The 23,021-nt window shown below is 39.6% G+C and overlaps 1 protein-coding gene across 3 annotated transcripts in view; it reads right to left on the minus strand.

Annotated features, from left to right (window-relative positions):
- Window positions 1–1,397: 1,397 nt before the first annotated feature.
- SLC13A5 (solute carrier family 13 member 5) overlaps window positions 1,398–23,021 on the minus strand; it is a 75,440-nt gene continuing 53,816 nt past the window's right edge. For 2 of the 3 annotated variants that reach the window (XM_072138221.1, XM_072138222.1), the window contains 9 exons: window positions 21,195–21,406; window positions 16,829–17,000; window positions 15,100–15,222; window positions 11,735–11,950; window positions 10,037–10,158; window positions 8,572–8,687; window positions 8,255–8,416; window positions 7,625–7,762; window positions 1,398–5,324 (listed from right to left, as the gene is read on the minus strand). In XM_072138221.1, coding sequence (XP_071994322.1) covers window positions 5,196–5,324; window positions 7,625–7,762; window positions 8,255–8,416; window positions 8,572–8,687; window positions 10,037–10,158; window positions 11,735–11,950; window positions 15,100–15,222; window positions 16,829–17,000; window positions 21,195–21,406 — 1,390 coding nt within the window. In that variant the 3' untranslated portion in view covers window positions 1,398–5,195. The remainder of the gene's footprint in view (window positions 5,325–7,624; window positions 7,763–8,254; window positions 8,417–8,571; window positions 8,688–10,036; window positions 10,159–11,734; window positions 11,951–15,099; window positions 15,223–16,828; window positions 17,001–21,194; window positions 21,407–23,021) is intronic. The other variant, XM_072138223.1, reaches the window with a different exon arrangement.

Here is a 23,021-nt window from a genome sequence, read left to right on the forward strand (position 1 = left end):
CACCAGCATGAAAGTGTATTTGGTTTACAATTCTTGATCCTGGTGGTGGATGTCTTTTAAGTTAAAGTTTTCATAGACCTTCCAAGCAAATCTCCAGGCTTTTAACTTTTTAAAGGACATCTACCACCAGGATGAAAGATTGTAAAACAAGTACACTTATATGCTGGTGTGTGATCCCTCAGGCTGGATCTGCTCTTCTTTTAAATTCCATATGCCCTTGTTATTAAGAAAAAAAAGTCTTTTAAAATTATACAAATGAGTCGGAGGGGCTTTGGGCTCCATAGGTGTTAATGGAGCCTGGAACCCCTTAGGTACATTTGCATAATTGTAAAGCCTTTTTTCTTAAAAACAAGGCATAAGAAGGTAAACGAAGAGCAGATCCTGCCAAAGGAGGCACACACCAGTATGTAAGCGTACTTGGTTTCCAATCCCTGATCCTTCTGGTAGATGTCCTTTAACAAATGTCATTATAGAAAGTATCCTTTTTATTCGGTATCTATTTTGCCATTTATTTTAACAAAAATTTTCATAATAACTGAAAAATATACAGTGCCAACCAAAAGTTTGGACACAACTTCACATTCACACAGTTTTCTGTATTTGAATGAATATATAAATTGTAGATCCACACTGAAGGCATTAAAACTATGAATTAACAAATGGGGAATTATATACTAAACAAAAAAGTGTGAAAAAACTGAAAATATGTCTTATATTCTAGGTAATTTTGCTTTGATTACTGCTTTGCAGGCTCTTGGCATTCTCTTGAGGAGCTTCAAGAGGTAGTCACCTGAAATGGTCTTCCAACAGTCTTGAAGGAGTTCCAATTTAATGGTCCCAACTCCATTAAATAGGTAAGAAATCCCACTTATTAAGCCTTACAGGGCACCTGTGATGTGAATACCTTTTTAGGTGACTACCTCTTGAAACTTATCAAGAGAATCCAAGAGTGTGCAAAGCAGTAATCAAAGCAAAAGGTGGCTACTTTGAAGAACCTAGAATATAAGAAATATTTTCAGTTTTTTCACACTTTTTTATTAAGTATATAACTTCACATGTGTTAATTCCTAGTTTTGATGCCTTCAATGTAAATCTACAATTTTTATAGTCATGAAAATACAGAAAACTCGTTGTGTGTCCAAACTTTTGGTCTGTACTGTATGTTTATATATGTTTAAACATAAAAACAGGCCATGTTCAAAGGACACGTTCCCTTTTGTGAATTCTATATAATTGTTCTTCATAAAGTCAATCATTTTTGTCAGAAATATGTCAAACATGAAATACGTTTACTTATGCCCAACCCTTTTGACTTTTGAAATATGTATATTATTTATGGATACATCGATGTAGTTAGTTATGGAAGTAGGCAGTATAAAATTAAGGAAAACACCAAGTAAAATACAGTTTTTTATTTCTTTTCAAAATTTTGCACTCCATGTCTGTTTACATTGGATCATCTACAGCAATTTCCAGTGATATTACAAGGCTTCAATCACATCATCTTCATGGACTGGATGTGTCTATGGCTTTATCCAATTCAGAATTTATCCCATTCAGGATCAATCTGCCAATTATATGTAAGATATTAAGGCGTCTTGCACACAATTGTGTGCAGCCCATGGAAATGGACCCATAAATTAGCCCAATCCCATGGTCTGCAAATCTTGCACAGAAGGGGAGTACTTGCATTTTACCAAATTATGATGCAAAAACATCCCTTCTGCCGGCCAGACTGCAGTGCCAGCACTGTATTAACTGATACAGTGCCAGCACAAGTCTAGCTGGCAGACTGGAAGTCCTTGAATCATATTTTGGTATAATGCAATGACTCCCCTTCTGTACAAGGTTTGCAGTCCATGCAATCGGTCTGACATATTTGAAGTCTAAAAAAAACCTAAATATATTTGAAGCCTAAAAAAAACACATAATGGCTCTATTTCTCAGTGTATGAATTTATGGTGGTGATGTCAGGTTTTACATAATTTGGAAACCCCAGACTTCTTGGTGTGTTTCTGTACTTAGATAGGTCATTTAGGGTAAAACTATGCCCAGGAGATATACCAGGGTATATACTTTGCAGATGTAAAGATTTATCAAGTGTCTGAATATTTCCAATCACAGCTCCCCTTTAAAATATTCATGAGCACTGGTAAAATGAAAGCTGAGCTGTGATTGGTTGTCATGGGCAACTGGAAATATTCTGACTTTCAGACACTTGATAAATCTGCCCCTATGTTTCATTTTTTGGTGAATAAAGGAAGATAGCTATTGTACAGGTAGGTTGGATATATCTTCTTAATGGAATATGAGATCATTTTCCAAAATGTAATTTCAATCTAGTCTAGTAGCGACTATTCACGGAAATCAAAAATCTTAACATCTGACATTGCTATACAAAATATATTTAGGAAAATTCAAAATTAAGTAAGTTAAAAAAAAACTCTAATTTTTTTAATAAATACTTGTACATTCTATGCCCTTCAAGTGCTCTTCAAATATTAAGGGGGTTGTACCACAAAAGTCTCATCCGCACGAGTAAAAGATGTCCCGTTATTGGGAATCATTTATAAAAGGGAACATTTATAATTTATAAAAGAGAAATGTATTTAGCTATTTCACCATTTATAATATTTCCTAAATATTGAAAATATGTGTGACATATAAATATACCACATTACACATCCCATAACACCCTGGAAGCATCATATAAGTTAATAAAGGAGGCATTAACATTAATGTGCGTATTATCAACTAGGGATGAGTTGACCCATTCAGGGTTATCAAGTTCCGCTGAACCTTGAACAAAGTTTGGTTTGGTTGTTAACCCTTTAAATGCTTTGCCAGCATTTATCAAGGTCATGAGGTCATTATCTTTGCCTGCAGCATTTAAAGAGGTAATACCTGCGAGTGGTGCCATGACCGATCGTGGGTGTTACTGGTGGATGTTGAGTTAAAACGCCAAGCACAAACTTTTGATAGAAGTCTGGGTTTGGGGATCTAAACAATGGGGTTCATGTCCACTCAACCCAATTTTCAACAGTGATTTGTGGCTGTGGTAAATGTATATTTTATACAGATAAACCTAATCTTATTAAACTTATAAATATCCTGTAGGGTCCTAGAAATGATGGTCACTGATCTCAGGCGTTCTACACCATCCTGTTGACCCTCATAAACAAATAGGTCTGATGGGATCAGGCGATCATCTTTGATAACAACTTGTACGTGACCATTGCAGGTTTTCTGGTTGCACCTGCAAGTAAATTACATGTTACAGAAAAAGTAAAATTTTGAATTCAATAAATCTTTAGGAAACCATATGATGAGTCAATCTGTTTATCGATTCATTGACTTTTAGAAACTGATGATTTTTGGACACTGAATAGAATCATAATTGTTACGATTCACTTGTGCCCCTCTAGTCTTCTGGAAGCCCACTTCTTGAGCTCTTACCAGTGGTCTCATAGCAATTAATGGAGTGGGTGCAAACTTGCAAGACTGCGTCTGCATATAAAGAAAGGGGGATCATTCTTAGGGCCTCCATTCCAATGATTGGTGGGAGTACAAGTAGCTCTTCCATTCTCCTGTAGAAGCTTGTGCAATACAAACATACTATTACATGGTGCCCATTAAAGTAAATAGGCAACTATTTAATGATGCATAGGATTTTCAATAGGAGCTGAGGTTTTAATGACAGCTTCTGCCTATCACAAGGGCCCTGAGTCAACTTCTTCCGGCTTTGCGTCCTGCGTTTACCTTGGGCTGGATGTCGGCAATTATTGATTATATATATTATAAATTGATCGGCTATAAATTCGGATTCACCCTCAATGTAAATTTCTGTTCAATCCTTTTAAGTTTATACAGTTGGCATTTATGAGTAGGTCAAATTAACATCAGGGCCAACTCTACATTACAGATAAGTATAGTACATAATGCCCAACAATGCAAACATGAATTCACTGAATAGACACATGTGAAACTGAAATTGCTCTTCATTGTAGTAATGAATCCATGAATCCAATCAGCTTCTTATGATTATATGAAAGGTAGTCTAAGCACTGCTCTTACTATGAAGAACAGGCTTTGGTCCAGTATGGAAACATTTTAATAGTAGGAATCTATGTATGTACAATTTATAGATGTTATATACAGCTTTACTATATAACATTTAAATTTTCTTTAAAAACATAATTTTATTTTTCATAGTTAATAGTCCTCTGAAGTTAAAAGTCTGGAAACATATACATTGAGAGTGGTAATTTACCGAGGAATTACATCTACCGTGTATATACAAAACTGGAGACTTTGGGCCCATTAAACTGGGCAGTAAACCATCGATGGAGGAAGACTAATTTATTCAGTTGTCCATACTCCACCTCTCACTAAACGGGTAATGCCACCAGACTGTAGGTGGCCATACACATTAAAAAGTTGGTGATTGAACAGTCGTTGTCTGGTGGGTGACCATTGTAGTCCATATTTAGCATGCAAACTGGCCAAAAAGCTTCAGTGACATTTGGTGAGGGGCAGGCAATATTTATCGGAGCATCTTTCGTAAAAATATAAATATTTTGATTTGTCCATTTGACGAAAATCCCAACAACACTGATGACCTGTTTCCAGGTAATAACAGATTGTAATTATGTTGGCTAAAATAATCACATGTTCTTAAATTTCACCCAATAAATGTGAATCACTGGTGAGAATGTCAGTGTGTATGGGCTGACAATGATCAATGCAACCCCCCAAAAACGAGATCTCTCCCATAGATGGCCTTGTAGATTCAACAACAGATTATCTACTACCATAGTTCAGCCCGTATAGAGGTGGCAGTGACTGTCCCATTGACAGTCTCATATCATTTTACTATTAAATTTTACTATTATCACCAACTTAGAGAAACAAATATAATAACAACAACATGTGCAAAATTAGTATTTACAAAAGGAGACATAGTTTAAAAATGTCCGAAATCAGCCCATATAACCTCCTCGGATAATTGTATCAATATATTTTTTGCTCTTAGATCAACGGTCTCCTCTTGTTCCTTGATCTATTATTTTGGGGTGATCACTATATCTTGCAAATCAATTATTCACACCAATTCACAAGATGTCATTATAGTCTTCCTTATGATCACTGAACCAATATCTTGTGGGCTTCTGGCTATGCCTCAAAGTGATTTTCCATTAATTTCCATCTGTGGCATTTGCCCAGGTTGGGAAAGTATCCAAATGAAACATGGGACGGCCCCAGCTGTTGATGGCTATTGTGGAACATAAGACTCCAATGATGTTCATCATAATACCAGTTTTCACCTAAAAAAAAGAGAAAAACAACATGGAAATTTGTGACTATAATTCTTGCATTTGGTATTTATTTTGCTTATCGGTATTCGTGTTTAAGAAAGGTTTGGCATATTAGTAGGATATACAATATAAGGCTGCATTCACACAGCCGTATGGGGGGTTGTACATACCGCCGATGTATATACGTCAGATATACGTCCCCTGTTGATGGCAATGGGCGCACGGCACCCTATGGGATCGGTATGATCCAGCACAAGTGCGGCACCGTTTCGTACACCATGAAAAGATAGGACATGTCCTATCTTTTCCTGGAATACGGCTCCGTACGGCTCCATGTTTCTCTATGAAGAGGGGCGGGGGTGAGCTCCCTGGCGCCGACGTGTGCCCACAGTGCCACTTTACGGCGGGCACATGTTAATGTGAATGTAGCCTAAGTCTGTGTTCACATCACGTGGTCTCCCTCTGTCCTAAGGATACGTCTAATGGATTGCCGATATACTCCTATCATGGATGGCACATATATATATATATATATATATATATATATATGTATATATACACTCACCAGCCACTTTATTAGGTACACCTGTCCAACTGCTCCTTAACGCTTAATTTCTAATCATCCAATCACATGGCGGCATTTAGGCATGTAGACACGGTCAAGACAATCTCCTGCAGTTCAAACCAAACATCAGTATGGGGAAGAAAGGTGATTTGAGTGCCTTTGAACGTGGCATGGTTGTTGGTGCCAGAAGGGCTGGTCTGAGTATTTCAGAAACTGCTGATCTACTGGGATTTTCATGCACAACCATCTCTAGAGTTTACAGAGAATGGTCCGAAAAAGAAAAAACATCCAGTGAGCGGCAGTTCTGTGGGCAGAAATGCCTTGTTGATGCCAGAGGTCAGAGGAGAATGGGCAGACTGGTTCGAGCTTATAGAAAGTCAACAGTGACTCAAATCGCCACCGTTACAACCAAGGTAGGCAGAAGAGCATCTCTGAACGCACAGTACGTCGAACTTTGAGGCAGATGGGCTACAGCAGCAGAAGACCACACCGAGTGCCACTCCTTTCAGTTAAGAACAGGAAACTGAGGCTACAATTTGCACAAGCTCATCGAAATTGGACAGTAGAAGATTGGAAAAACGTTGCCTGGTCTGATGAGTCTCGATTTCTGCTGCGACATTTGGATGATCAGAATTTGGCGTCAACAACATGAAAGCATGGATCCATCCTGCCTTGTATCAACGGTTCAGGCTGGTGGTGGTGGTGTCATGGTGTGGGGAATATTTTCTTGGCACTCTTTGGGTCCTTTGGTACCAATTGAGCATCGTGGCAACGCCACAGCCTACCTGAGTATTGTTGCTGACCATGTCCATCCCTTTATGACCACAATGTACCATCTGATGGCTACTTTCAGCAGGATAATGCGCCATGTCATAAAGCTGGAATCATCTCAGACTGGTTTCTTGAACATGACAATGAGTTCACTGTACTCAAATGGCCTCCACAGACACCAGATCTCAATCCAATAGAGCATCTTTGGGATGTGGTGGAACGGGAGATGTGCATCATGGATGTGCAGCCGATAAATATGCGGCAACTGTGTGATGCCATCATGTCAATATGGACCAAAATCTCTGAGGAATGCTTCCAGCACCTTGTTGAATCTATGCCACAAAGAATTGAGGCAGTTCTGAAGGCAAAAGGGGGTCCAACCCGTTACTAGCATGGTGTACCTAATAAAGTGGCCGGTGAGTGTATATATATATATATATAAGCACATGCAGTGGGATACATTGCTCGCTGCCTCCTTCTCTCCTCTGAATGTGGGACTAATGGACATAGGCATCAATGTTCAGGTTGTCCTGGTGATGTCACTGTCCTTTTATGGTCAGTGACATCACTGAAATCCTCCCTCCTACTGAGCGATGTATACACTCACCGGAGGCTTGGAAGGGGTGCAGTACTGTTGCATCCATCCCCCATAGAGTTCACTTTCCTATGCTAAGCATGTACATTATACAACTGGAGGTAGCAGGATGCAAAGACATAGCTTACTCGGTACACAACATATACTGATCAGACGGAGGCAAAAACTATGCCTCCATCTGCCAGTATATATCAGAGTATACGCTGGGAGTTTTCCCGGCATATATGTTGAGCAAATATAAAAGGTGTGAATCTAGCCTTATTATATTTGTGAGGGGCTCAACCTCTGGGAGCAAAAATTATATTGTAGGTCGATGTCTCCCCCAACCAACCACCATCACACATGCACCTTATTCCCAAATAATGAAAGGCTAGTTACCATATCTGACACATGAAGATGCCCATATGAGAAGACAATGGCATTTGGTGGTGTGGCCACAGGTAACATAAAAGCAAAGGAAGTGCTGAGCGTGCAAGGAATCATAATGTACAGTGGATTTACCATGATGGATTTTGCCTGGAATGAGAAAATATTGAAAATGTCAATATTAGTTAAATAACTTATTTGAATGAACCAGAGCTGATTATTACTTGGAATCTAGTTATTCCAAGGGTAATATGTGATCAATTTCAATTCTAATAAGTGCATTGAGTCCACTGCAGGGAATATGGTATTTAGTATTACTATGTATTGTGTCTGTTGAGTAAATGGATGGACTTGGTTTCGTTTTACTTCTTATGTTATATTATGTACAACCCTCCATGGCAGATTTCCAATATGACACCATGCATTTATTCAATCTACAGTCCCCAAAACTCTTTTTGACACTACACCCAGGAGTATACAGTATGAGGTATGTACAAAGTACTTTGATGGAGTTGCAAGGGACCAAACACTTTAGTTACGAAAAAATCAGACACCACAAAATCCCAATTAATTTTGCTGTATATAAAGTTGACAACGAAATTGATTATAATAATGTTGAATTGTAATGAGCGATAGCCTTACCATAGAGGCAAGGATTGGAAGGAAGAGAGTGGCTGTGGCAACATTGCTGGCACATTCAGTAAAAACAGCGATCATCAAAGACAAGATGATGGCGATGGCCCATGCCGGAACGTTATGCAAAAATGTCATCTGTTCACCAAGCCAAGAGGACAATCCAGAGGCCTGGGGAGAAAGTAAAGATAGGATAGTGAATGACCAGTCATTGCTGTAACCTTTAAACTTCTGTAATTACAATGCTATGGTTACTTTTATCTATTTTGGGTATTTTGGATTTATGGAATTAGAGTAAGTGGAAAGAGCAGCATATTGGTACTTACATCACTTCCTTTGGCCAAGGCAAAGCCCCCACCCAGAAGGAGTACAATACTCCAAGGCATCTTCTTATGAACCACTTTCCATGTTAATAATGGTGCAGACATAAATGATTCTTCCTCTATAAATAAAAATAAAAATAGTGTTGCAAATAACCACAAAGATTTATAGTTTATCAATGATATCAGTTTTGTATCCCTATAGAGCACAATGAAGTGAGCTAACATATGTCTAGCTAGTTATTATTTAGTACGACACAAAACGCATTTTGAACCCCCCCCCCCCTCCCCATCCTATTCATTTCAATAGATGTATCCTATTCATTCTAACATCGGGGCAACCCTTCATCAGAACAAAGCATCACTGAAGTTTTTTTTATTATTTCAGAAATGAATAAAGCAGGGGTCATAGGATAATAGTAAACTCATTAAAGGAACCCTATCTTCAGATATTGACCTAATATATTATTACCGCTATCTTATCAAGCTGTTTAAAAGCTTTTAGATTATGTGTCTTCCATAGCCTAGTGTGGTGACATCATCCTGGCGGGGCTTGGGTACCACCATCTTGGATTGGATCATGTACCAGCGTCCTGTGATGTCATCGGGGGGGGGGGGGGGAGTTGACAATCTGTCTCTATGTAAGAAATATCAGGAGATATGTTGCAGTGTGCCATTTGCACAAAACCTAAAAATTCTAATCACCCCCAGTTTCCCTAGAAATATTTATAATAAAAAAAATAATTAAAACCCCCACAAATCATAAACATGTAAGATATTACCACGTCCCCAAAGTCCCAATCTATCAAGATATAAAAGTGGTTATTCCAAGCGGTGTAATATAGCGGTAATATTCCTTGTTTACTAAGGAAGCTTAACATTTACATTTATTGCAATAAAAAATGATATGTACATAGAGAATAGATATATGGATAAAAAAAAAGACAGCAACCAATCTATTTAGCAAAAGCTGTTTTGTTTGATGCACGCAGCCCAGGGTCCTAGTGTGCAGGATCCATAGTCCAAGACAAAAAGAGGAGAGAAGGCCACAGCATCCAATATGATGAAAAAAGGTTAAACCTTTATTCACACAGGCATAGAAAAAAGTGCCTTGTCTTAGATATATGGATAGATATTTGGAGCCTTGTAAATTACTTCAGTCGTACATACAAATTAAATGTGTGTCAACTAAAAGAGTCAATTTGATGGGGACAAGCCAAGGATATAGGGGGTTATTTATTATATGCAAGAGCAGCCCGGCTTAGTATCCAGCACAGCCGATTGCACCAGCGGGGGATCTTGTGCAGGCCCTGCCTGGCACAGAAATGAACTCAGCCATCGAATTTTCATGTATGAAAATTTGTCCGCTGCAGCAAGTGCGCAGAACACCCCGGGCCGGCTCACTCTCCGCCGGCCACCCCACCACACCTTAATGCCCCTCTACGCCACCTTCATGCCCCACCACTCTTACCTTCTACTGGATCTTCAAGGTCAAAACTGTTTTCTTTGTGGCATGAAAATCTAGGACTTTTGGCTGGTAAAATAAAAAGAAGGACAGCTACAAAGACGGCAACAGTGGCATCAGTTACATACCTGCAAGGATAATGAGAAAATATTCATACATTTTTGTGGTTTGATAATGATGGTTAATGACTGACTCTGCATCTAGTAATTTCCCTTCCAAGAGACAAACACTATGCATAATATAATTAAGGCAAATAACCATAATCATACAGTAATCATACTACACAGGCTGCTCCTCATGTCTGCTTATACCAGGCGAATCTGTTGCTGAATAAGCAGGAGCCTAGTTATTTTCATGAAATCTAGTTATATTTTATAAAAGATGTACATTTTATTCTGCATTTTATCATGATGAAAGGCTATGATACTTTGGATTTACATGCAGCCATAGTCATCATTCTTCTAATGTAATATTCTATACACTTGCTTTGTGTTGCTTGTGGAGTTCAGTCTGTGTACCACTGATTGTGCAGGGTCCTGTTTCATGGTCAGAACCTATGGCCCATAGCCACTCCGAGCACCGGGGAAACAGGAACTCCTTGCATCATATATATCAGTATGGTACTAAGGGTCCTGTCCCCAGGAGTGGGTTCCTTCTGTGAAACAGGACCCTGCACGGTCTGTGGTTGTAGTACCGAACTTGGCGGGTGTGAATGTGCCCTAAGAGTGGTCATACACATTAGCTGAATGTTGACCATAGTGTATGGTCAATGCTTCCCTAGCAGCATGTCTGATTTCAATATGTCTATACCCCTAAAGAGCTGTCTGATGGCACTGAGCTAAGTGTGCATGTTTATACGGGGGTAGGGAAAAATGGCTGTTGGATACATTGGGGCTTATTTATTAAGGTCACACGGCCGCATTTCCGTCGGGTTTCCCAACGTTTTCGGCAATCGCGCCGGGGGTTGCGTCGCACGTGATCGTTTTGTGTCGCAATTGCACTGGCTTTCATGCGACACAAAACAGGGGGCGGGCCCCTGGACGATCCGACAGATTCGGACAATGCACGGGATTTAACAATTCAGATTGTGTCGCAGGACATGCACTCATATACACCGAGAGGAAGAAGGTGAACTCGGGCGCATAATCTTGGTGAATCGCGGCAGACTTCATCCTCGTCGGACAACGCACCTCGGGGATCGCGCAGGGACCGGGTAAGTAAATATTCCCCATTATTTAAGATGTTTGCCTGCCCAAAGTTACTGTGTATCGTGCATATAACAATCCATTTCATTTCAGATTGGTTTAACAGGAATCATTTGAAATAAGCAAAAGATTAAAGCTGACTGTAAACTATAGATATAGCTTTTCCCACCCATAGCTATGTCAGCCGACACATGAACACTCAGCTTAGAATGTAGAAGAGTGAAATCTATAGGCAGACAACTCTGACTTTTATCCCCCACATTAAAAGGATTGGGCCATTGGAATTCCAGAAGACCCTGGCATCTCCTATAGATATCCCGGGGATTACTGGATGAAGCATTTGTGGAATGAGTCACTGTCATCCCTGTCTATCTGGATTAGGCAATGACTGATGAAATGATGACTACAGGTGACAGAAGGGTCATATATGACAAAGAATACATTTTACTCAAGCATGGAATGTGATGAAAACATCTATACGAAACCCATAATTCCTTACTCAATGTTGTCTTTATTGAAGAGCACAGTAGCCCAACCTTTCACAAAGCCAGGATCTCTTGTAAACCACAAGATGACCAGAAGAGTAAAGAGCAGAAGGACGTTGGACTCTGCAAAAGAAATAGGTCCCAGCTTGCGATATTCTTCCCGGATCACATTATACGCGGCCTGCTCCTTCTCCGAGCTCTTAGTGCCACAGCCCCAAGTCTTCTTAAAGCTTAATATGGGGAAAAGGTGAGGGTATTACTGATAAGGGAAGAGATAAAGCTTGTCTCAGGAAGAATACAATAACCTCCTTCTTTCCTACTGACTGATTAATCCTGTGGATTTCCCTACGGAAAGACAAGATAGAGAAGAGGAAACTGAATAATAGAAGGGACAGAAGTTAATAGAGCAGTAGACAGAAATAAAATGTGAGAAAAAGTGAGAGAGACGATACAGGAAAAGGCAAGGGTATAGCAACTCTATTAATCCAAAATAAATTAGGCTAAAAATAATATATATATTATATACACACACTGGAGAAGAACAGATAATGTCACAGTCATTGTGTTGTCCTATGTGAATATATCCTCACATGAGTAAAATAGTATTTTAAGCTTACGGGCAGTTCCCGGGTTACATACAAGACAGGCTCTGTAGATTTGTATGTAAGTCAGAACTGTATATTTTATAATTGTGACCAAAGAACTAAATATTTTTGGTCTCTGTGACAATTGGATTTTAAAAATGTTGGATTGTTATAAGAACCGAGATTAACAATAAACCTTAAAGGGGTTGTCCGAGTTTTGAAAAAAAAAACTATATGTGGCCGGGAGCGGGCTGCCTAAAACAATAAAGATTTACTTACCTTCCGGTGCCCTCCGGTATCCAGCGCTGCTGTCGCTCCGGTCGGGGCGCCATGTAAACAAACATGACCCCCGGAACAACGCTGCATTCAGCTTCCGGCTGGACCCGACAACCTTCCGGCCCCCATACACAATGCTGTGTATAGGGACAGATAGGCGTAAGCTGAGTGCAGCGCTGCTCCGGCGGCCATGTTTGTTTACATGGCTCCCAGACCGGAGCGACAGCAGCGCTGGATACCGGAGGGCACCGGAACATAAGTACATCTTTATTGTTTTAGGCAGCCCGCTCCCGGCCACATATATCTTTTTTTCAAAACTCGGCCAACCCCTTTAATTGCAGACACCTGTGATAACTGTTATAGCTGATCATAACCTTTGTAGCCTGGGACTAAAGGACAGTAAATTACTCACATCCAGAGGTCCATTTGTAACTATGGGTCGTCTGTAAGTTGGGTGTTCTTAAGGGAAACCTACCACCATGGATCTACCTATTAAGGTAATATCCAGTGGAATGTGCCTCTAATGTATGTAAGGATAATCCTTTTAAGGGCTAATCCTTTAATCCCCTTTATCTTTTTTAATCTTTAACTGTGGTAATATGTATATTTTCTAAAGAGGCTACTGGGGCGTGGAGTAGCCGGAGCTGAGGCTACATGGTGCGGCTAATCCACACCCCAGTAGCCTGCCTGATCCTCCTTCCCAGATAACCCTTGTCCGCGAAGCCGGCGTTCTGCGCATGTGGTTGGTCTGAATGAAGTGTCATGATTTGGGGAATGTTTTCTGCAGCAGGAGTTGGACCTTTTGTATAGCTACAGGGCAGAGTGAAAGCTAGTGTGAATTAGAACCTTCTTCAACAACACATGGTTTCTTTCTTGCATTAATCACTCAATCAGCCAGCAATTTTCATACATGGCAATGCTCAGTGTCACACAGCAAAATAGGTTAAGCAGTTCCTTGACAAAGAAATGTCCAGCCCAGAGTCCTGATCTAAACCCAATAGAAAACCTTTGGAAAAGTTATGGCCAAGAAACCCACAACAGTCACAGAACTGTGGAAGACTGGAAGAAGAGTGGACTAAAATCGCACCAGGGCAGGGTGAGACTCAGGGGTGTAACTTGAGCGGGTGCAGAGGTTGCGATCGCACCCGGGCCCAAGAGGTTTAGGGGGCCCTTATGATGTCACTTTCCCATATGAGAAGACTATCACTATAAACCATACATTATAGTCGGGGCCTGGCACAGACTTTGCACTGGGGCCCGTCAGCTTCTAGTTACGCCACTGGTGAGTCTATTGATGTCCTGTGGCTTCAGATGTGCTGAAGTCATTCAAAGCCAAGGCCTGTGCAGTTCCTACTGATTGATGACTGTTGTGATCTGCAGCAAACGTAACTATAATGTTTTTTTTATTTTTGCAAAGTAAAGGTTTTATCCATTATCTTTCATATAGCTGTAAATCACTGTTTTAGAAGCATGGTGTACCCCTTACAAAAATCCATAAAATGTTAATCAAAGGAGAGTACATAATTTTTGAAAACAATCATTTGATCATACATATTTCTCCAGTGTATATATATATACATTATATATATATATTTATATATGAACTCGTATTTATACATTTAATATCATTTTATATATTATTATGGTTATAATATTTTGTAATATATATTATATATTGAACATGATTACAATTTAACATATATGACAAAATTTTGTAAGACGTATTTTATTGCACATTTTCCATCCTTTGCAATTTCATCTAAAAAATGACTATACTTACAACACGGTTGTCAATGACAATATTGAATTCTGACTATCCAGTAAAACCTTGCAATTGGCAGAACTGACCACAAATCCCACTTAGCTGACATACAATGAACAATTCAGGCCTGAGACATAGCAAACATCCATCTTGCCTAGACTACTATAGGACTTGGGCACAATCACAGGACAAGTCGATGCCAGAAGTCTGGATCTCAGGGCAGTCAAGGGGCATTTGTGCACCCTCTCTTTGGGAAAACCTTTACACTTTTAAAGATTGAAATATCAAACTATTTGACAGAGAAATCCTCATTCAAATCTCAATTATCACTTGTTTGAACAATCCAGCCTGCAATTAAGCCTTCAACAAAAGATAGGACCAGGGCATCAACCCCAATACCATACATCTCCCGGGAAGTTCTATTGAGTGTGAGAAAAGACCCAGCCACCACCGTCCCTATAGTGATATGTGAGAGGAAGACATGGCAAGCAGAGACACCACCAGGAGACTTAAAAAAAGGGGGAAAATCCATGATCCATGTAGTCGACCCTGGGCCTAACAAGGAGAATTCCCTCTTCTGATACCTTCCGGAAACTAAATTATTAGTTGTGAGAACTTCCTGGTATCCATCTGTGTGGCCCACGACAATATTGCCATAAAACTTTCTCAGATATGGAGTGAGACCTCCACACAATCCATTCTAAAGATGTACTGATGTCGTTTTCTTTTTCTAGAAGTAAAAAAATATATTTCTTACTTTAGTCCCATGAAGGAGAACTGGAGCCAGATCCAAGCCAAAGTCAGCATCACTATCATGTTGGGAAAGGCAAATCCAAACCAAGAAGCAAAATTCAAAATATCTCCATTGTTTGGAAAAATTCTGTAGGAAATAAAAAAATATGTCAATAAATAATGTTTGAAGGCAACAAGGAACCAATGTTTGTCCAACCTGAGCTATACAATTAATTAATAGCTCTTCACTCTCTCTTCAATGCTAAGAAATAGTAACCTTTCCTGTGAGATACCATGTGGGAAGATGAGTTGTTTTTTTTAATGCAAGTTTTTAAAGCATAGTAACCCCTGAATGCAGTGCTTCGATCTTGGATGAGGTGTGAGGAGTTATATTTGATGAACTTTGGGGGAGATTTCACATAAAAGGGAATTTTAGAAAGGATGTTTCATACCCTACCTGAGGGGGCCAGACGTTTAGTGAGTTAAAACCTGGTGACAGGTTCCCTTTAAAGGTTTTTCATTTCTGCATAATATTGTTCTTACACAATTACACTAAGATCATTTTCCTTGCAAAACACATATAGAGATGCTGACACCAGTTTAATAGATAAAAGACACACAGTTTTGCCGGTGGGTTAATGTATACACAGAATAGACAATATACGTGTTCATCAATTTCAGGTTAGATGAATGTGTAAACTAGTGACCCCTTTACACAACCAGCAACCTATGAGCCCTTCATCTGGATACAGAACTCTACTTAGATATAACATTATTGTCAAAACTCGCTATTGACTTCTTCTTTGCTTACCGACCATTCTATTTGCTATACGATTCTGTATCTTTACCACCATCTTGGTTTTGACCCGGCTTGTTTGACTCTGCTTGTCTGTCTGTATCTGTTGTTCCTCAGTATCGTTTTTCTCCTAGTGTTACCCCACCTTCCTTTCTCAGTCTTGTGTCGGTTTCTGTGTACCAGTGTGCACACTGGTCTATCGCAGTATTCCAGTTACCTGTCCGCTCCACCATCCAACAGCTGCCAGACGAAATAAGCCTTCCCTGTCACCTTGTAGGGTCACTCAGGGACCATGAGTTAGGTTCCTGATAGTGGGTTCGTCCTTGGCGGTTTATCTGCTTTAGGCAGGGCCTTAGCCCGCAGGGACGTCGCATGGTGAGTTCGCCACCACTTACCTAGCCTGACAGCTATCTTCTTTTAAGGGAAATCTATAATGGGAAATCAACTCTCCAAAGTAAAAATATCTTCTTCTAGGGCTTCTCCTTTATAAGGAGCACTCTACCACTGTACCATTGAAAAAACATTTTTAAATTATGCTAAACTTCCTGAAGTTCATGATCAACATATAAACGGCATATTCAACATTCACCATGAACTTCAGATATGTCCACCTCTCTGATGCATGCTGATGCTGACATCAATCTGGTCGTTATCAACTAGACCCATTGGGCTCCGCGGCTTCCTCCAGGAGTACATTAAAGGTGCTCAAATGATGAAGCTGCTGGGTGGCCTGAGCAAGTGGGTTCCTCTAATAATTACTCTGAATCCATAACACATAATTTTTCTTATTTTTCTTGATTTTCTTTCCATTTTTGAGGGTTTCTAAATAGTTGTAATCATCGTTACTGATCTTTTTGTGACACGCATTTCTGAATTTTATTTTGCAGTAGTTAAAAAATTCCATATTTTCATCTCAAGCAAACTGATCTCACCACTACATAGATTTGTATCTACTTACGAGCTTATCTGTCCTTTCAGCACAAGGTTTGGCCCGGTTCCTGTTAATGTGGCGGTCCCTCCAATGCTGGCGGCGTAGCACACACACAGCATCATGCCTTTGTTAATTTTCTTCTTCTCCTTTTTTTCTTTATGCTCTATTGAAATATCTTGTATATGTCCATTGGCCACAACTATCGGAAAAAAAAACATTTTTTCTGAAAAAGGTGAAAGGAAATGCAGTATGACATACTGATGATATAACATTAGGTGTCATTTCTTGGTAAAGTTAATGATTTATTTAAAACAATTTCTTTATGGGATAGTTCAGTCAACTAAAAAATTTTAAAAGAACATCAGCAAACTACCTTCCCTGCGGCAGCATCCAGTTTTTTCCTAAATCTGGGATGCGGTTGCTGTAGAAATAAACTTTAATTGAAGATTATGCTAATTAATTGCAGAGGTTACTGGGGACATGTAGTAGCCTCAGATGACTCCAGAGTCGAAGGCTACTTAATGACCCAGTAGCCATTTCAGCTCAACATCAATCAAGCTCAGTGCAGAAGCTCCTGTCCCACTGCCAGAATTGCGCCTGCTGCTCGTGAGCATTGCGAATGTGCAGTAGCTCGTATACTTTGCCAGCGGTGCACCAGCAGCAGGAAAGCTATGCGTATGCACTGTAGCTTGTATAGCTCATGAGCAGCAGGCGCATATCCAGCAGCGGGACATGAGCTATGGCGCTTGCACAGAGCGTGATTGATGGAGAGTTGCAAGAACAACTAAATTACGAGGGGGTATATGGGTCTGAAATGTCTGCTGGGGGCGTGAAGTAGTCTTTGGCCCCCAGCGTGCTCTGGGGCTACTATATGCCCAATAATTAGCATAATCTTCAATTAAGGTTTATTTCTTCAGCAGCTGTGCCCCAGAATTTGTAATCTGTACGGGAAAATCATAAAAGTACTGTAGTATCGTTTCCCGGTAGTGGATTTCCTTTAAAGGATTCTACCAACTTCAAAATAACCTCCCACATAAAACAAGCATTCTGTAGAAAATTTCAAAAAATATTCCAGGCATATTTTTTATGTTTCTCACTAATTTTTCATTGTATAGTACATTTAGTTTTAATATTTATATAAATAAGCTACTCAGGGCACCAGGGATGGGGCTGTGATTCCTGGTGCACCCTATAGTTATATTTTGATGATGTCTTTCTACTAGTGATGTCAATCATTGTATAAAGGCATGCTTTACAGCACTACTTTGCATTGGAAAAAGAAAATTGTGCAATGGAAACTCATTTACATGGCGATAAAATCTTTCTCTAAAATGACAAATTGCTGGGAAATGAGAAATTGATTTCGAAAAGTATTTTGGGAAAATATATGAAGTTACATACACAAAACAGTATTTACGGTACTTGTTAATTGATTTGGTAGCTGGTAGATATTCTTTAAAGAGGGTATGCAAATATGAAAAAAATTCACAAAAATATTTTAACTGTAGATTTTTTTTAATCATGCTGCAAATAGATCTTAAAATGAAAGAATAAAGTCTTCCTCTGACTATTTCCCGTCTTTGAAATTTTTTAATTTTGCCTTCTTGTACTTATTTCATTAGCTCCTTGTAAGAGACAGTAATTTATGTATAGACTTCACGTGGTTCAAAGGTTCAAAAGTCCAAAAGTAAAAGAAAAGCCTGTCAGATGAACCTTTAGGAGAGTCTTAATGTCAATGTTTAATTGGTGAAGTTAAATAAGTAATTTCAGTCTAAATGTACTAGAAACCTGTGTAACGCAGAAGTCTTGTTTCTTGAGTCAATATTAACTCTTAAAAACAGCAATTGATCACCAAAGAAAATATTTCCACTTTTGCAATGTGATATATCCTGGGAAAATGTGCAATTTCTGTTTTAAGAAAATAAAACAATTCTTCTTCCACAGTCACCAAATATTCTAGTTTTGGTTAATCTGTGATTTGTTTCATTTGTTTAACTAAAAATGTTACCTTTTTTTAGCCTTTCAAACTCACTTGCTTCTTTCTACTTCTGTGATCTGTCCATAGAGGAAAATTTGATTTTGGAAATGAAAATTTAAAAAGAAAGGTTCTGGTTCCCTCTTTACTATACTCTGTATGTAAATAATGGAGAACACTATGGGGGGGGGGGGATTTATTAATTTGCCGTCTTCTGGATCAATGAAATATAAAGTTGGCCTTGATGGACTGATGTAATTTTCTAATCCATTTTACTATGACACTATTATGAATGTGTCAGTCTCTTGACAGTTCTCTGTTGCCCCAGATTAATCTTGTGTCCGATGCTGGAAGGATTATCTGGTGCACTATAAGACTCCTGAGTGGTACTTTGCACCTTCTATTAGTTGGTCTACTTTGCTGTGCCACAATTTAGAATTTTCTGGTGCACGTGTTGCTTCTGGCACAGACATGCCCTATTTTACCAAGGGCACACCACTTTTCGTAGGAGTCGGAAAAAGCATAAGCATAACATTATGGCCCTAAATGCCTTATGCAACAATTTATTGTCGTACAAGGCATGAAAAAGTCACATATTTTGTCACAACATGCAGTTTGCGCCTTTTTATCAAGGCTGGGTTCACATCAGTGTATACGTTGGGAAAGCTCCTGACATATACACTGAGTGTACTCATTAACATATACTGGCAGATGGAAGCATAGTTGTTGCCTCTGTCTGCTCAGCTTACAACGGATCCTGTGAAAAATACAGGAAGGTTTTTATAACCGAAACGCGTTACTGAGACATATCAATTTTACCAATTATGTTTTAATATGCCACTTTTTTGTTCAATGATTGTTTCAATAAATGTAATTATGTTCATTTAATCACTAATCTGGAGTAACAATTTATCACCAATTGAGATACTCCCATATGAATCGACTTAGCGCCCCAAGTTAGCTTCCCCCAATTTTTTCCTCTTCGTACCTCACTGTATATACCGCCCTCACTTTGGGGTTTCCGGTGGTTGTGGGAGCTGCTTGACTAAGCCAGCCTTCCACTTCAGTGAGAGAAAAACATTTTCCGGACAATTGAGAAGCCGTCCCCGGAGTGGGCTACAAACCACATCTCAACAAGTGGTCATCAGGTGACCCGTTTTCTTCTCATTCACCACACCTCAGCTCTAACAATATTACACAAGTCACCGTCCTCTCCTGTTGTTTCTTGTGTTCCTTCTACACTGTGAAAAATACAGGAAGGAAATACTGTATGTAGCAAGCTACATGCGACATAATACACTCAACAGAGGACACCTAAGTCTGTGGGGAGTGGATGCAGTTCCACCCAGTCTCTGCTGAGTGGATACGTCATTCAGCAAGAGGGAGGACACCAGTGATATCACTATCCTTATAAGTACAGTTTCATCACCCCTAACATCAACAGCAGCCAATCACAGGCTGTTGCCTTTGTTCACTCCCCCCACCCTCATATTCAGGGGTGAGGAGGACTCAATGGGTGACATATACCACTGTATAACCATCCAGTGGTATACATCTGTGCCATATGTTGTGAGGACATGTCGGGAATCCTACCGATGTGTCATTATAACATATAGCAAAAAACAAGGTGTGAAGCCAGCTAACTTTTAAAAAAAGGAACAAGAAGGGCCATCCAAATCTACCAGCCTATGTGTACCTATGTCTCCTCATGTATTCTTGCTCTCCTCCACAGCATCCCCCTACCATGTTCAGTACACAAGACAAGAAGTGGGGTATGGGGAGGGAGATGGAGTGTGGAGGAGAGAAGACTGACTCAGGCGCACACAGGTGTTAGCTGGCCCCCGTCCTGGGACTCACCACACACTTCTAACAGGGAGCCAAGTAATAAAATAAACTAATTTAAACCACTGAAATGATTCAGAATGCTGACAAAGGCATTTTTAAAATCAGCATAGCATAGGCGATAGGAACATGTCACTTGTTAAAAATGACATTCCTGGTGACAAGTTTTATGTATTATTAGACAGTGTCTATGTATGTCAATAATGTAATACAGAACAGGACATCTTTATAATCAGCTCTGACCAGAAGGTGTTGATCTGAAATAGGGGACTTCCACTACCACATTCTGTGAAGGAAATTAGGTTTATATGACATAATCGCTCATAAGAAAACAAACACTCTATTGTGTGTAGTTGGCATTTCCCGGTGGCGGGTGGCAGTGCTCCTCCTGGAGACTATATGAGGCAATAAACAGGTATGACAACTCTGAACAAGGGTGTTTAGTACTAAATCTAGCAATACATTATTACCTGATTAATGATGAGATAAATACATTTTAATGTATTCAAGGTGTGAACAAACAGATTAAAATCTGGGTAGAACCGAGGGCAAATAATTCATCATTTCTGTTCTTACCTTGTATATCAGTCAAGGGGATGGCGTTCTTTTCATCCAGTTGCATTGCTGGATTTGTCTGTCCTTCTGAGTCTAAAATGGAAGATTCCTGCCTAGTATTATTGAGCTGACCGAGGACTGCTTGGACGATAGGGACCATCATAGCAGTGGTTGCTGTATTGCTAATCCACATAGAAAGAAAAGCAGTGACTCCCATGAAGCCCAACATTAACCTAAGAATAATTCAGAAGAATTAAATGTTAGTTGTATAATATATGTAGATGTATGTTTGGGTATTTGTGTGCAGATATGTGATATGTACATATTATGACAACTGTCTCTCCCTCTCCTCTATAAATTCCCATAGAAACATGTTGAACCTCTCTCATACCTGGGGTACGTCACACTTCTGTGACTAAGGGAACTGTTGTCTTACTTTCCCTGGGGCAGCTTATGACCTAGAAGGTGGGATACACTTCAGGTGGCTTTCTCAGCAACAGGAGTCTATGGATGAGTACACACCTCGTACTGTATTGGGTGATCATCTGTTTCCCAGCCACTTGAGAGAGAACACAAAGGAAAAGTTCAAAAGGGTCTTGGAGTTGATGGTTGGGAAGGAAAGAATGGGCTCCTTACTATGACCACAATGAGGGGGGAAGACAAACCTCCCTACCAGGAGAAAAGACTATCGAAGAAGATCTCTGAACCAGACGGCTTTCATTCACCTTCCCCTACAGACTGTTGGCTGAGTAATTGTATCCCTTCCCTTTTTTCTGTTAACCTCTCTTACATACTTTCCCTTCTAATCAAATTATTCTATGGAAGTAGGGAAAGTTTAGTGTAAGGTACTTTATATATATATGTGTATTGATGCTTGCATGTGAATTGTGGGGTGGATTTAAGTATTTTGGGGTGATGTAGGTACTGTGATTTGTATTTTGTATTTATTTAGATATGCATATTTTATAACATATATATGTATATATTTATATACATATATATATGTATATATATATATATATATATATATATATATATATATATATAAATATTATATACATATATGTGGAAAGTGTTAATAAAGATTTTAACATTGAATGTGCTTACTAATTGTATACACCAAGGTGTAATTGGGAACAGAGGGAAGACTGACTCTGAGATAAGTGCAAAGGAGATAGTGATACTAGTTATTATTTGACATAATGGGGCAGATTTACTTACCCGGTCCATTCGCGATCCAGCGGCGCGTTCTCTGCGCTGGATTCGGGTCCGGCCGGGATTTATTAAGGTAGTTCCTCCGCCGTTCACCAGATGTCGCTGCTGCGCTGAAGAGCATCGGAACGCATTGGAATACACCGAGCCGGGCTGAGTGAAGGTAAGTGCAATTTTCGCAACACATTTTTTTTTAAATGCGGCGGTTTTTCCGGGTAACACGTCGGGAAAACGAGAATCGGGCCCTTAGTAAATGACCCCCAATAATTGATATAAGTTTGAGTCCTTTTACATTAGTCATATAAGAACTGCGGATGAGTTAATGCATTATAAGGACCTTTTACACGGACTAGTGATCACCACATGTGAACGTTTCTGTCATAGTCCTATCAATTCCTGAGATCAAATGGCAGACAATAGAGCGATTGTTTGTCATTGAACACATTGACAATACTATATGTGTCTACATGTACTGGATCATGCTGTATAGACATCCTCAAGATGCCAATACAGTCTAAAGCTGTGGCAAAAGAGAGTAATGGGCTCCCTGCTCTGCGAATGGGAGCAGATTTGAACACTAAAACTATGCATATGGTCCAAGAAATACCAAATCAGCCCTTTAAAGGAAATCACAAT

Source organism: Engystomops pustulosus, chromosome 2 (assembly GCF_040894005.1).
Source record: "Engystomops pustulosus chromosome 2, aEngPut4.maternal, whole genome shotgun sequence".
Lineage (NCBI taxonomy): Eukaryota > Metazoa > Chordata > Amphibia > Anura > Leptodactylidae > Engystomops > Engystomops pustulosus.